This window comes from Hyaena hyaena, unplaced genomic scaffold, assembly GCF_003009895.1.
Source record: "Hyaena hyaena isolate Hyena2069 unplaced genomic scaffold, ASM300989v1 scaffold_841, whole genome shotgun sequence".
Classification (NCBI taxonomy): Eukaryota; Metazoa; Chordata; class Mammalia; order Carnivora; family Hyaenidae; genus Hyaena; species Hyaena hyaena.
This window is the reverse complement of record NW_024081474.1, coordinates 178,131-192,934: the sequence shown is the minus strand read 5'-3', so window position 1 is coordinate 192,934 and position 14,804 is coordinate 178,131. Positions and strand designations below refer to the sequence as shown.

Below are 14,804 nucleotides of genomic sequence, written 5' to 3'. Positions count from 1 at the left end.
ATTCTGTTATTAAACATCTGGAAAGACTCTTCTAGCAAAGTTTGTATTTGTTAAACACCTCAATATCTGAAGTACAAGGATGAATGAGGCAGCCACCGTCCTCCAGGAACTCACTGGATCATGTGCATGTGTATAGGGCTGTCAGTCTGATAAACACCAGAACAGAAGAAAATACTAGAGTCTAGACTATGCGAGCTCTACCTATTCTCTCCACATGACTATATCTAATACAGAGAAAAGCCTACAGGGTGATCATCTGAATCCTCAAAACAAAAGTTACGCATCATGGAGTTAAAAGACAGTTAAAAGAATGGAAATCAACTTCAACAGGAGAGGAGAAAATTACTGAGCTAAGCTTTGAAGAAGGAGGGCAACAGGTAAAAACAGGCAGCTGAGGGGATTTAGCAGGCAAGGAAAAGTACTTATGGACAGGGCAAATGCCTAAAGCAGAAAGGCATGTTCGAGAACTTCCATGGGATTGTGAAGGCTATTGAGTTAACTTGAGGGAAAAGATATGAGTGACAGGAGATGAGGGCAGAAACCAGGAAGGGCCCAAATAGAGAACATATATCTTACTAAGAATTATCCTTAGAGGCAAATAGATACCAATGAACTGTGTAAGTTGGGAAGAATCACTGACCATATCTATTTGGACAATGGCCCTGGCAATGGACAGATTGGAGGCAACCAGAATAGAGGCAGGGTGACCATTATAAAAAATAAAAAATGATCTGGGCCTGAACTATCATGGTGCCATGGGGATGCAGAGAAGCAGCAGGATATTCTTGAGAGCAGGTGTGTACCTGGATGGGCTGTGGAAGTGGAGGCAGGGGTGGAGGGGATGAGCGAGAAGGAAGGGCTATTAAGAGAAAAAGGTACTGGTTCCTGAGTGCCTAGAACCCTCCACAAACATTACCTCTTAAGACTATTCACCTTCACCCAACAGATGGGAAGACAGAGCCCCAGAGAAATTAACTTGCTTAGGAATATGCAGCGAGTGGGGAAATTAGGTGGCTCAGTTGGTTAAGGATCCAACTCTTGATTTCAGCTCAGGTCATGATCTCAGGGTTCATGAGATCAAGTTCTGAGTCAGGCTGACAGCATGGAGCCTGCTTGGGATTCTCGCTCTCCCTCACTCTCTGCCCCTCCCCCACTCACCATTCGGTCTCTCAAAATAAGTAAATAAACATTTAAAAAAAAAAAAGGAATATGCAGCTAGTAAGCTGTGAAGCTGAGATTCACACATGGGTGTGACCAACTCCAAACTTCTACTGAACCTATTCTAGGACAAATAAATGATCACTTCACCCATTTTGAGGAGTCCAAAGATGTCAATGTCAATGACTAAGAAAGTAGATTCAGAAGGAAGGGCAGGTACTGGAGGATGCAGCAGAAGGAAGGCAGTAAAGAGAGAGAGGAGCTCATTCTGAGACAGAGTTTCCGTCTTGATTTTTTTCTCAGAAAGGTAAATGACAATATCTAGAGGGCAAATACATAGTGAACCAGAGCTCAGGGGAAAAGTATGTAGATGACAGAAGAAATTACAGAAGAAAACATATACTGAGTACTTGGCATATGCTAGATGCTGTACTTAAATGTACTACACCTTTCTTAATCTTAAATCCCATCATTGCTCTTCTATTTTGTGATCATTGTATCTTCCCTGCCAGGTAAGTATTTGCTCTTCTACTTTGAAGATGAGGAACGGAGCACTTACATTGAGGTTGAGTGTCTTTCTAGGAACACACGGCCAACAAGTGGGGAGCCAAGATCTAAAACCAGAGAATCTGATTCCAGAACCCCCACCAACTACTCTGCTACACTGCCTCTAAATTAGATAGCCTTTTACTCCATCTCCTTTCCATTCCAGAATTTAACACTGTTGCCCATTACCAGCCTGTCTTCTAGGATTTATCCACAGTAGATCATCCTGGTTCTTGTCAGTCCAATGACTCCTTTTCAGTTCCTTTCTTAATTTCCACCCAAAGAAATTAAGGCCTAGTCCTTAACTTCTCTCAAATGATCCCTTGGAATTCTGTCTTATTCTTGGTATCTCTCTCTTCAAGGATTTCACTGTTTTCTTTTTTTCTTCAGTCCTGACTGACAACTCCATATTTCTAATTGCTTGCTGGACTTCTCACTCTTACAGATTATACCTTCATGGCAAACTAAACACCTCCACAAGGTTATCTCTGTGAACATTCCCATTTCCCAAGTACCCAGACATAGCTTGAACCCTTATTTCTTATTTGTAGATACCAAATCTGGGAAATCTCCCCTTCGGAATCTCTCCTATCCTTTTTGTTTTAGGACCATTAGCACCTGGTTACGGCAGTTACCTTCTGCCTGAATTCACTTAAGATTATACCTGCCCTGGGAGACTCTACCCTTATACAGTCATACTAACCACCTGAAACTCCCCTCTAAATGTACTGATATTTCCACTGTCCTCCAAAATACACTACAGCAATGCTCACACTCAGGCACATGCCCTGATAGGAATGACTTCTCTTTCTATCCTTTTTCATTTGTATTCATTGTTCCCTGAGACCAGAACCCATCTCTTACATGAATCTCACCTGTGCGACTCTTTCCCAGAATCTCTCTCCTCAGAACTTAACGAAATATTTATTGTAGCCTCTGACTCATTCTGAAGAATGAATACTACCTTACATTGTTACATGGTCTGTAAGATTACCTTCCTGTTTTTAAGATCTGAAAGCTGTCCAAGGAAAAGATTTCTGTAGACTTACTTTTATTTTTCCACCATCCCTAAGTGGCCAATACAGTGCTGAGCACGTAGTAGGCACCCAATAAGGTAGTTGAGGAGACTTAGATTTTGGGGCACCTGGGTGGCTCAGTTGGTTTAGTATCTGACTCTTAATTTCAGCTGAGGTCATGATCTCATGATTTGTGAGTTCGAGCTCCGTGTTGGGCTCTGTGCTGACTGTGGAATCTGCTTGGGATTCTGTCTCCTTCTCTCTCTGCCCCTCTCCCACTCATGCTCTCTTTCAAAATAAAATAAACATAAAAAAAAAAAAAGCTTTACATTTAAAAAGAAAAAAGATTTTATTTTTAAGTAATCTCTACAAATTTATAACGTCTCAAACTTAAAACCCTGAGATCAAGAGTTATATGCTCTACCCCTAAAAATGACCTGTTTTTAACAATGGCTCATTCTTAAGAAGTGTATACTACTATATTTAGGTGAAAGAAACATGATGTCTGCAGTTTAATCTCAAATGGTACAGAAGAAAATTGTGAGCAAGGAAGAGACAGAATGATAAATCCAATGTGGTAAAATGTTACCAACTGGTGGATCTGAATGAAGGATATAAAGAGTTCTTTATACGATTTTCGCTGCTTTGTTTCAAATTATTTCAAAATGAAAAGTCAAAACCTAGCTCAGTACTAAATAATAACTGTAGCAATTTAGCAATTTAGTTTCTTTGCATAATCTTAAAAATAATTTAAAAATCTCATCTTTCGAGGTAAAATTCCTAAGTGAAGGGAATGCTTATTTTCAATGACCAAAAACAATGATATCAATGCATGTTATAAAAAAAGAAAAAAGTACTGATGTTCCAGCTTAACTTTTAAAGGGAATAAACCAAAATTGAGATTATCTTGTTACTGAAGTAACATAGTATCCTTTTTATTTAAACTCCTGGATATAAAAAATATAAAACAAAAAGGGGAGAGAGCACTCATGGTGTATGTTTTTGTGTCTATGTGTTAACTCATGATGTGTTAACTGCCCATGATGCTAACTTAAGTCTACTCTTGGCTGAGATAAAAGAAAGCTTTTGATAGACATCATAGATGTTAAGTTTCGTGAGGGTAGGACCATACCTTGTTCACCTTCATTCCCAGCTCCTACCACAGAAATTTGCTGAACCACATTTTAAAAAAAGATTCTAGCATCCAAAGCTGTCCATGACAGCAAAAGGATATGTTAATGACATGTCAGTACCATGCCCTATGTATATAGTATCTATACATTTTATAGCTTTCTCAATTTATTGATGGCAAGAGATCAAGTAAAGTTAAATGACTTGTTCAGGGTCACATACAGACGTCAAGCAGCACAGCTGCAAAGACAATCTATAACCTACAGTGCATTCCATGTGGTTCACGCAGTTGTCAGCAGCCCCTACATTTTAGGTGATACAACGTCAATAAGGCAAAACAATTTCCAAAATTTCTTGCCTGTATAGTAATATGCTTTGCTTTGAAATAAAACTGAGCCAGGCAACAATATGCACACAAATGATCACCGAATCCCTCAGTCTTTCATGCAAAAAAGTTTTTTAAAGACACCAATATTGCACACATGCTACAGATGAGCTACTATACTATTTCATTGGCATCAATGAATTCTAAGGATGCACAACACTAATTAAAAAGACAAAAAATATTTTTGGAAAAAGTCTGTAGAGGTACCTGAATGTTTTTTGAGGACTCTTGCCAATTCTTCAATAGTTCTTACGCAGTCCAACCCCTGCAACAAAAATGGCACATACTGAATCGAAAATAGAAGACAGGTTCCTAACCTGGTTACAGATAGTTTCCACCACCTTTAGAAATAATGATAATAATTTCAGCCTACTCTATACAGACTTTTTTTCCCATTTAGGCAAGCCTTGGTCAGGATTCATAGGAAATACCCTGAAGGTATAGAAGGCTCCCATAGCCCTCACTTACTAATTGTTTCTGGAGGTACAACAAAGGCTGAAATCAGAGCAGCTGGAGAAGTCTGAATCATGAGGACCTCCATTTTCCCCTCTCTGTAACCATGTTACTCAGAAGGATCCTCTGTGCCAGAATAAATAAGAGGGAGCTTCTGTGCCCTGTCTTATTTAGTGGACTTTCACTGTATTTCAATTACAGGAACTGTGGTGGAAAGTAATGAAGCTCAGATGCTCTCTCTATAGCACAAGGCAAACTTCTGTGTCATACACAAATCAAAGTCATACAGCAAATACCAATGTTTCAAATAAACCAGACGTAAAAACAATGGGCTGGCCTTTTACAACCTAAGCCCTTTAAATGGCTATACACATCCCAGAACATATTTGCAATCTTACTTGAGAAATGCCGTTAAAGCTAGTTTATAAGCCATGTAAAAGTTTAATATTGATGACATGTAATAAGGTAATTCGACATACTGGACACAATCTTGCTTATCCTGTTGACTCACCAAACTAGGGTAGGTAACTTTTGGCTATTTTCCCCAAATCAGATACATCCTCAAAAGACAAAGACTTGAAAACAAGTAAAGGCATAAAAAGATCTTGAGTGACAACAGCATCACTCTGGATATACAGCGTTTGGACTATTGTTAAAGATAAAAAAAGAAAAGGGACTTAGTACTTCTTAGACTTTATTCTTAGACTTTATACCTTTATGCAGTATTTCATACTTGTCAAGGGGCTGCAAACCTTTTCTGCTTTGTAAACCATATGACCCTGTTGCAAGTACTCAACTCTGTAGTTATCCAGTGAAAGCAGAAGCCGTAACCGCGTCACAAGTGAAGAGGTGTTCTAATGAAATTATACTGACAAAACATGCCCATGGCTGGATTTAGCTGTGGGCCCTAGTCTGTGGTCTCCTGACAGGCGTGATCCAAGCTGATGTGCTCACAATCTCCAGGGGCAAGAGGAACAGAAATGATCCTTTTCATTTTACGGGTTATCAACAAAAGACCACATGTTTCGGAACTCATGAAACCAAGTGTGTCTTGAACCTAGGTCTCTGAACTGGAAGTTTAGAGCTCTTATCATCGTATCCCATTTGCCTGCCTGCTAAAGAAGTCTCAGAAAACCACAGTGCCTGCCTCAACACTTCTCAACAAGTCTTATGTGGGGTGTGTGTGGCAAAGTCAGCCTCCGGGCTACACCAGGAGGACCCTGGGGGAGGTGGTTTGGCTTTGTCGCCTTCCCATGGGTCACTTCCAAAGCCACATTGTACTGTAGGTGGAAAATACAAGCTCCTCACGTTTACCTCTAAGCTTCTTAAGTATCCGACCAGAGAGACTGTGCCAAATGGCATGCTCCATATGGTATGCTCTGATAAATGTGGAAAATACTGAGCTGTACTGTCAGTCAGGACTGTAAAATCACACTGCCGCAGCAAATTTGAATTTTATGTGGTCACCGTACCTCAGCAGTCTCAAGCCCGTTAATTGTCATGCAGACGTCGAGGTCACTCTGTTTGAACCCAAATCCATTTTTGGAGGAGCCAAACAAGCTCAATTTAGTTCCTGTTGGGGATAGATGAAAAGTGATACCTAATTACCTGGGTACATTTAATATTCTGATCAAAAAGGCCCTCGCATGAATCAAAAATATCCAGCTGTTAAATATCCTATATCAATCTGATTATAATGTTATACTTATGACAAACTACTTTCTCTCAAAATTTACTTTAAACAAATACAATGTGTATATGGTGTGAAAGATTACCAAGTGCCACTTTCTTCTTAAACTGCAAGGACATTTCAAGGAAAACCTGGATCATAACAATATATTTAGCAATGTAAGCTTACTGCTTTCTAAATATTCACTTTTGGAGGTGCAAACTTTGACTTCGAATATTATACGAAATAAAATTCCACTAGTGGTGTCTGCTAACACAGATTCCACAGTGCTGCTGTCCTCTCCGTCAGTAAAGCCACAGACCAAAGACCATCTGAAGTATGTCACAAAGTAACCAAAGCCCTGTCCCCACTATCCCTGCAATATTACTTTCTCATTCCCAAAGTTAACGTGCTTATAGCACATGTACTCATTCCGAAGGAAGGTCACACATCCTTCTTTTCTTAAAGGTAAAAAGTTATTTACCTGGAAACTCCTGTCTTATGAAACTTTCTAGATTTTGCCGAATATGTTCACGAGCCTGATCTTCCAAAATGGTTGGAGAAAAATCCTCTGTGTAAAATAGAAAACATTCAGAAACAAAGGTTGTTCACATTCTTGGGGGGGGGGGGGAGGGGCATATCACACTTTTTATAAAACAAAATCTAACAAGTTTAAAAGAAAGCCTTAAATTTCGAGTCTCTTCTCGGTAGACAGCATTAGTAATATAAAATAGAGGATGTCTTTCTTTGAAAATCTGCTTCCAGGAACTGTTCCTGAAATATAAGCAGATCTGCACAGTGGTTTTACTACTAGGTTTCAGAGACCCCAGGAGTCTAGAAAGGTGGTCTTCAGAAGGAACTCTCCCAAAGTGTAAACACAACCTTCATGAGCATGTGCATATGTTTCTAAGGGGAACTTAGTCTTCCTTTCATAACTTATAACTTCCAGAAAGGTTTACAGAAGACTGACCCCCTGGCTAGGAACAAGTATCTTCTGGCACTTACACTCAGGATGGAGCACTGTGATGCATCACGCTCCTCTACTCCAAACAGTTGCCTGCCTCTCCTTCAAATGTTTTTCCTTTGTGGAACGTTAACCCTCACTATGCCAATGCTTCCTCAAACTGTTGTTCCTCAAAGGGCTGTTAGGGAGCTATTACTTAGTGGTAATTAAAACGTATATCATACTCAAATTTTGGAAATGTTGCAATAAAGAGTTAAACAGGTTTTTTACTAGACCATTTCTCAGAAGCCATTATTATGCTAATATGCCCTGTAAATCTCTTGGCCCTGCCCCCGCACCCTGCATGAGGGTAGACTCATTCCCTACTTGACCTGTGGAGCACTTCTTGTCATGAATTACTATTTTATTTAAGTAGGCTTCAAGCCCAGTGCAGGCCTTGAACTCACAACCCTGAGATCATGACCTGAGCTCAGATCAAGAGTCCGATGCTTAACTGAATGAACAACCCAGGCACCAGTTGTCATTAAATACCATTAACTGCTTAGAAAAACAGTTCGAGGAACACCAGCTGGGAATGCTAGTGCTCCAACGGCAAGACTTAAAAGATTCTCCCTCTCTCCCTGTTTTTCCTAAAACAATTATTTACTGCGCATCTCAGCCAGAATAGGCATTACATACAGAGCTCTGTGGACACGGGAGAATGTGACAGACCTGGTCCCAGGGATGAAGCTAACAGGTTAGGGAGTCAGAGGACTCCTGGGGCAGATGCCAATGCGACATTCTGACACACAAAAAGAAGTGCTAAGAACTTACTGTAACACTGGATGCAAACTTGATCTAAGATGTTTGAAAATTTGGGTGTCAGTGGCGGCAAAGGTTCCAGCTGAATTCTTTTGAAGTCTTCAGGACAGTCCTTCTTGAGATGACCTTCTCGTTTGCATAAACTGCACACCACTGTAGGAGACTACAGGAAGGTGGGAAAGCAAACCAAGACTTCATTTACAACTCTATTTGCCAAATAAAAAAGTCCTGAGTCATTTTCTCAAAAGCCCCACAGCCTACTCTTGACATTCCAAAGGAACAAAAATAACGTGCAGCCGCTCCAAACCATTTGTAACAGGGACATCTTATGGAATACTCAGGAGTAAAAGGCAGTTATTTCCACTCCCAAAGGCATTCTCTGTCGCCTATGCAAATTCCCAAGGGTCTAAGGAGGGCAGGAGATGGACTGGTTGTCCCAGAATGGAAGACCAACTCCTGACTACCATCCGGGCAGGGCAGAGCTCTGTTCTAGTGCATGAAATTTAAAATGACATGCATTAACATCTTTTAGTTCTGGGAGTGGCACCGATTACCTTGCCTTTGGTGAAGGTGAGTTTACTAAATTCATAGAAGAAATCAGACTGATCCTCAGTGCAACTTTCCTCACACGCATTTTCTTTAAGGCTGATTTTATTGAATCCCACTAGGAGAGCCCCGTCCACATGTTTTCCACCTTCTTTCAGGTCTTTATACTTAGCAGATCCGCCTAACTCATCCTCCTCAGACAGGGCATCCTCATCCCCTGATCCTGTGTACTGATTTTCTAACTCATCTTCATTTGTCAAGTCATCCTCATCTTCCCTCCGGGGAATGGACAGCCTGGGTTCTTCATCGTCCTCCTCTTCCTCTTCCTCTTCCTCCTCCTCCTCATCGGAATGAATGATCCCTGATGTATGACCCTGTCTCGAAGGTGCAAAGTGGCTTGGAGCATCTTCCAGCTCATCAGTACCTTCTACGCCTTCTTCATCAACATCAGCCTTGTCCTCTGAAGTGGTGAATCCATCACACTCTTTAGCTGTAGGATTGTGGACGTCTTCTACATCCAAAGTGCCATCTGTCTCCTTATTTTGTGTGCTTCCATGGAGGATGAGCTCTCCATGCCTGCTACTGCTTAGCTCTTGATCATCAGCAGTCAAAGGATGCTTGCCCTCACTCCCAGCTTTACTTCCTGCTTCTCGATGGTGTGCTTTAACCTGCTCACCACCATCACAACCAGCCCCTGTCCTGACACAGTCTGAGTTTTCCAGGTGAACGCTGACATGCGCATGCCCCTTTTCCTCTGTTGGGGGGCTTCCAAAGCTTTCAGCAGTCTCTTTAAGTGGCTGTACCTGGCAGGCGTTTGCACCTGAACTGGCAGCACCTGGTTCTTGAGCCAAACCTGAGCTTTTGGGTTCATCGTCTTTTGCTTGTGCACCCGCGTCATGCTTTGCTACTTCTTTAGAATGTTCGGAAATGCGTGTTACAGTACTCGGAGGCTTCGGAAGGCTGGATTTTGTAATTTTGTGTGGAAGAGCAAAATACTTATATGTTGTCCTTAAACAATGAAGTATATATTCAAACACAGGCTGATTATTTAGAGTCCTTGCCACATTTCTTTTAATAGAATAGGGATCTGTAACGAAAAACAAAAAAATCCACCACTTCATACATTTCTATTTCACATTCATACATTTCTATCTTACGTTTTAAAAATCAGCCTGCTGTAAATAAGAAGACAAACACTACTAGAATTTAGCATGAATCTCGTATGCTTTTTACAAAACTGGGGATGGGATGTGGTTTAAGAACAAAAAGAAATGTTTTCTTAAACATCTGCTCTATGAAGAGAACCCATTCTGCTAAGAACCAGGACCCCTTCCCTATTTTGTTCTGTGACTGTGGAGGTAAAAAAAGTGTCATCAGTGTGGCTCTTGTGCCCTGGGGAAGTGAGGTCTTCCCGCCAGGCTCTGCTGAGTGCTCTGCCTCCCCACTCAGCCAGGCCCTGTGGTGTATAGAGCTTACCTCCACTCTTCTGCCCCAGGAAGCCCCATCACTGAACTGGCTGGACTGAATTCAGGGGCGAGAGGGAGGCACGAGGAGGAGACACCACTTCTCTCAATCTTTTCTCCTCCCCTAGAACTCCAGCAGGTTAGGCAATTGGCCAGAAGAGCTGAGCCAGAGAAACTGCAGGGGAGGGTTTAAAAATGTGAGATCCCCATGACTGCACACAGAATTTATGCAAAATGCAAATTGCAAAAAACAAAAAACAAAAAACCCTGTTATGCAATATAAAAGCTTGAAAAAAATCAAGCAAAAATACGACAATTCCATTTAGGAGGTTCTTTAAGTTATCTGAAGGAGGAGAATTAAAATTTTCTAGAGGGGTTTCAACCTCCTGATTTTGCAAATCTGAGAAGAGCTCATCTATTTAATGTAATCTACAGAGCACATCAACAATTCATACAATGGTTTTAGTTAAATGAGCCTTCACTAGAAAAAGTGTTTTCGTGAGTAAGTTCCAAATGCTACTGTAGATATTCCAAAAATAACCACCCTTTCGCTATGAAGAGGGATCCAACCAAGAACTATTTTGCATGAGAAAAAGTATTTTCTCATCTTAAACATCTAAACAACATCAACAATCCATGAAAGGGCTGAATCTAAAAATCCAGCAATGAGAACAGCAGAGAGGAATGGAGGATTCACATATCACCAGGGAAAAACTTTATACGTTCAAGTTGGTAAGCAATTTACAAAGAAAGTGAGGACTCAGCCAGCCACTGTTTAGCTATTTTTTTAACCAAGACATTTTATTACAGTGCATAAAAAGCCCAGAATGAATAGTCTAGTCCCTCAGAATGACCACGGTAACACGTGCCAGAATCTGTTTATTCTGCTGTTGGGGTCAGGACTAAGTTACACATGGGAGCTGAAAGGAGAATGAAATACAAAGCATGCGGTTAGACTGGTACCTTAAAAGGAAAGGGAATTAAAGAGAAACATTCTGAGATACCTTCAATGGCAATCCGCTTTTTGGGCCAATCCTTGGATTCACGAGACACTGATTCTTTGACACGAATACTTATCACTAAATCAGCCAAATTAAATTCTAAAGCATAGAATCGAAGCATTTCCACCCAGAGCTGCCCAACGGGTACTGACGGCTGGTGCCTGGAATCAAATATTAATGATACCTAGGAACAGCAGAGAGAAAACACATGGGTTAGTTCCTAGGTGAGCACAATCTGAGAAACTTGAGATCATTCAAGCAAATTACAAAAAAAATCCGAAAAACCGTAGCAAACATAGGGTTGTGACAATCCATCCGGGTAAACTGCATCTAGGTTCTATTTTGTTTGTAGCAAAGAGTACACTCCTGGGATGAGAACAGGTTAAAATCTAACCATCATCATAGGGGCAGATGGGCACTGGTAGGTAAGCAGGTGGCACTCCTAATCTTGAGGCCTTACTGACAGCTGGAGTGAACTGTGCATGGTTTGCTGCTCTCAGCACAGAGCTCTCCCTGATGCTGCCGCTGGAGGGAACCTTTACACTCATGCACACCAAAATGGGCAGCCACTAAGGGTGTGGAGCAAAAAACAACACTCCTTTCCTCTGCTATAAGAAGCTATGCCAGTGACAACTGATTTTCAAGTTAAACAACTTTTTGTCTTTTTCAAAGTTTATTTAAGTAATCTCTATGCCCAACATGGGGCTTGAACTCATGACCCCAAGATCAAGAGTTGAATACTCTTATGAATGAGCCAGCCAGGGGCACCAAAGTCAAATAACTGTTGATTTCAGAAACTGATGCCAGTTTTATATTTACAGACTCTCAACAAATTGGAACATACTGTGATGGAATGTACTGGAAGGCGCATGGGACCTAGAATAGAAAAAAAAAAAGAGTCCAAATAATGACTCTGCCATTTCTCTCTTAACTGCTCCCTGACTTAGTGTCTTCACTCTCAGCTGGCATGAGAGCACAGCAGCTAAAACTGCCTTTGCCACAGGACTTTTATGTTTGAAATCCAATTCTGCTGTATACTGGCTGTGTAGGAGCCTGGTCAAGCTATGCAGTCTAAGCCTCAGTTTCCTCATCTGAACAATGGGAATTATAGTACCCACCTCAGAGGGTTGTTGGGAGGACTGAGTGAGAGAATTTCTGTAAAGAGCTTAGCACAGTGCCTGGCACACATGTTCAAAAAATGGTCGCTATCATTATCTGCAGAGTAGGGACGGTACCACCTACAACACAGGACAGTTATGAGGATTAAATGAGAGACAAGGGAAAGAATCTGGCACATTCGGTTGCTCTCTGTATACTTTCACTTAGGTATAGGTTTTTTAAGTACAAGGAATCCACTTATCATTGAAACGTGATGTCACAACCATAAGGTGCTCTTGAGAGGTAATCTAGTTCAACTCCCAGATGTTAGGAGAGAAACCGGAAGCCCAGAGTTGACGTGACTTGTCAAAGGTCCCGCTGCTTATCAGTGGCAGCACTAACAGTGTCTTGATCCCAGGACAGGGCTCTTTCACCACACCATACAATCAATCTGACCCTGTCTAGCTCTCCATTTCTGAAGTGGCAGCATGATTAATATCTCCAAACAGCACAAAAATGTAAAGATCAAGTATATACTTGGGCTTACAGCAATAGCTTTTACTTCTGAGGTATACGAATTTGTCTCCCATTGCACTTCATTTTCATGAGGTTCAAAACAAGTATTGTATGGTATTTTATTAGCCACTAAATCCTGACCACAGACATTTTGTCAAATAAGATCAAATCATCAGGTAGATTTACAAAGCAGAACTGGCTGAATATGGAAGTTGTCTGTGTTCAAACACTATAGTTGAGGACACACAAAAAAACCACTAGAAATTAAAAGCCTCATTAAATTTCACATCTTTATCTATAAGCTTTATTTAGCATTACTAAGGGCTTTTAAGCCTCTCACCAAGATGACATGATGATACTGTAACATGGAACTGAAGAGACCTTTGACACGTCTACACTAGAACTTAAGCTGTTTCTCGTTATTGTTTTTATTCTTTTAAAGTAGGGAACACTTTCTTTTCCAAAAAAGAGAGAGAGAGAGAGAGAGAGAGAGAGAGAGAGAGAGAGAGAGAGGGAGAAAGAAAGAAAGAAAGAAAGAAAGAAAGAAAGAAAGAAAGAAAGAAAGAAAGNAAGAGAGAGAGAGAGAGAGAGAGAGAGAAAGAAAGAAAGAAAGAAAGAAAGAAAGAAAGAAAGAAAGAAAGAAAGAAAGAAAGGCAGGCAGCTAACATTTACTGCATGCTTATCACATGCGTGGCACTGAGTTAAGCATTCCAGGAGTCAATGACTCTCTGAGAGGGTACCAATATCATTTCCAATTTTAGGTGAGGAAACTGGGGCACAGGAAGATTAAGTCACTTGCCCAAGGACACACAGCTAGGAAGTGAGAGAGCTGGGGTACAAATTCGCATATTCTGGCTTCATACCCTACATTCTTAACCGCTACTGGAACCCCAAATAGGACACAGAAAAAAAAGTGGGGGTGTTATGGTGGTGGCTGAGGTTAACTGGCACAGCCTCCCTTCTCTCTCCAGTGCTCAAGGATTCTAGAAAACACAAGTGGAGAGTCTATGATTCACCACCATCTCCTCATTTTAGGCATAGAACAGAGGAGTGACATGACTTGTTTGTGTACAGCTAGGATGAGAATCCCGGTCTCAGAAGTATTTTGTGGGCATTGCTGCCACTGCATCCCACGAGGAAAGGTATGGGGTCAGGGACTCTCCACCAATTTGGGGCAGATTCCTATTAGTTCTAGTATAATTACATTGCTCAGATTTTTGTTTGAAATTTAAATGGCAATTCTTTCCTTGTGCATACATTTCCCTGCCAACTCCTAATGGTGTGGACGAGAACATGAAAACACATATACCAAATACTTATTCACTGTGATTTTAGTACCTTTGAGGTTAATGAACTTTTTATATATTTAAAACTCACAGTATCATCAAAGACATAAGTTCTTTGAGGATAGACAGGGATTAAACTTTGAATTCTCAGTATCCTTCACACTGAGAAACTACACTAAAAAAACTACATAAATAACAGGAGCTGATGACCTGCATTTTACCTTTTGTCATTATCTGTCTGTTTGAAGGACTGGACAGACTAGGAAATAAAACATGCACGAAACAGTTAAGATAGTTGAGGACAGACAGGAGGACTGATTAAGTCACAGAGTCCACAGTGAACAATGAAATCAAATAGAAATTGCACAATTAAAAATGAGAGAGAGAACACACCTGTCCTCTCTTAACAGGCACTTCTGTTGGTGCCTCATGTTTTGCTGTTTCTGGATCTCCGGCGGTACTGTCAGTGTACTCCCAGACCACGGCATCTTCCTGAACATCTTTAAGGTTGAAATTCCCTAGTTTGTTCAACGAGAACCCTTCAATCTAGGAAAAATTAGATACATACTATTATTATAAGGTAGAAAGGATTTTGTATCAACCAGAGCCATATTAATCCTGGAAGAAATTAAAACACACTTATAGCTCACTGAAAATAGAAAAGGGGGGCGCCTGGGTGGCTCTGTCAGTTAAGCATCGACTTTGGGGGCGCCTGGGTGGCTTACTCGGTTAAGCGTCCGACTTTCGCTTAGGTCATGATCTCGCGGTTTG

General features: G+C 41.0%; 1 protein-coding gene across 5 annotated transcripts in view; it reads right to left on the bottom strand.

Moving 5' to 3' along the window:
- TUT7 (terminal uridylyl transferase 7) overlaps positions 1-14,804 on the bottom strand; it is a 61,947-nt gene that overhangs the window by 26,039 nt on the left and 21,104 nt on the right. For 4 of the 5 annotated variants that reach the window (XM_039219807.1, XM_039219810.1, XM_039219809.1 and 1 more), the window contains exons 11-17: positions 14,427-14,579; positions 11,137-11,317; positions 8,678-9,756; positions 8,136-8,286; positions 6,843-6,929; positions 6,162-6,262; positions 4,444-4,501 (exon numbers count right to left, since the gene is read on the bottom strand). In XM_039219807.1, coding sequence (XP_039075738.1) covers positions 4,444-4,501; positions 6,162-6,262; positions 6,843-6,929; positions 8,136-8,286; positions 8,678-9,756; positions 11,137-11,317; positions 14,427-14,579 — 1,810 coding nt within the window. The remainder of the gene's footprint in view (positions 1-4,443; positions 4,502-6,161; positions 6,263-6,842; positions 6,930-8,135; positions 8,287-8,677; positions 9,757-11,136; positions 11,318-14,426; positions 14,580-14,804) is intronic. The other variant, XM_039219811.1, reaches the window with a different exon arrangement.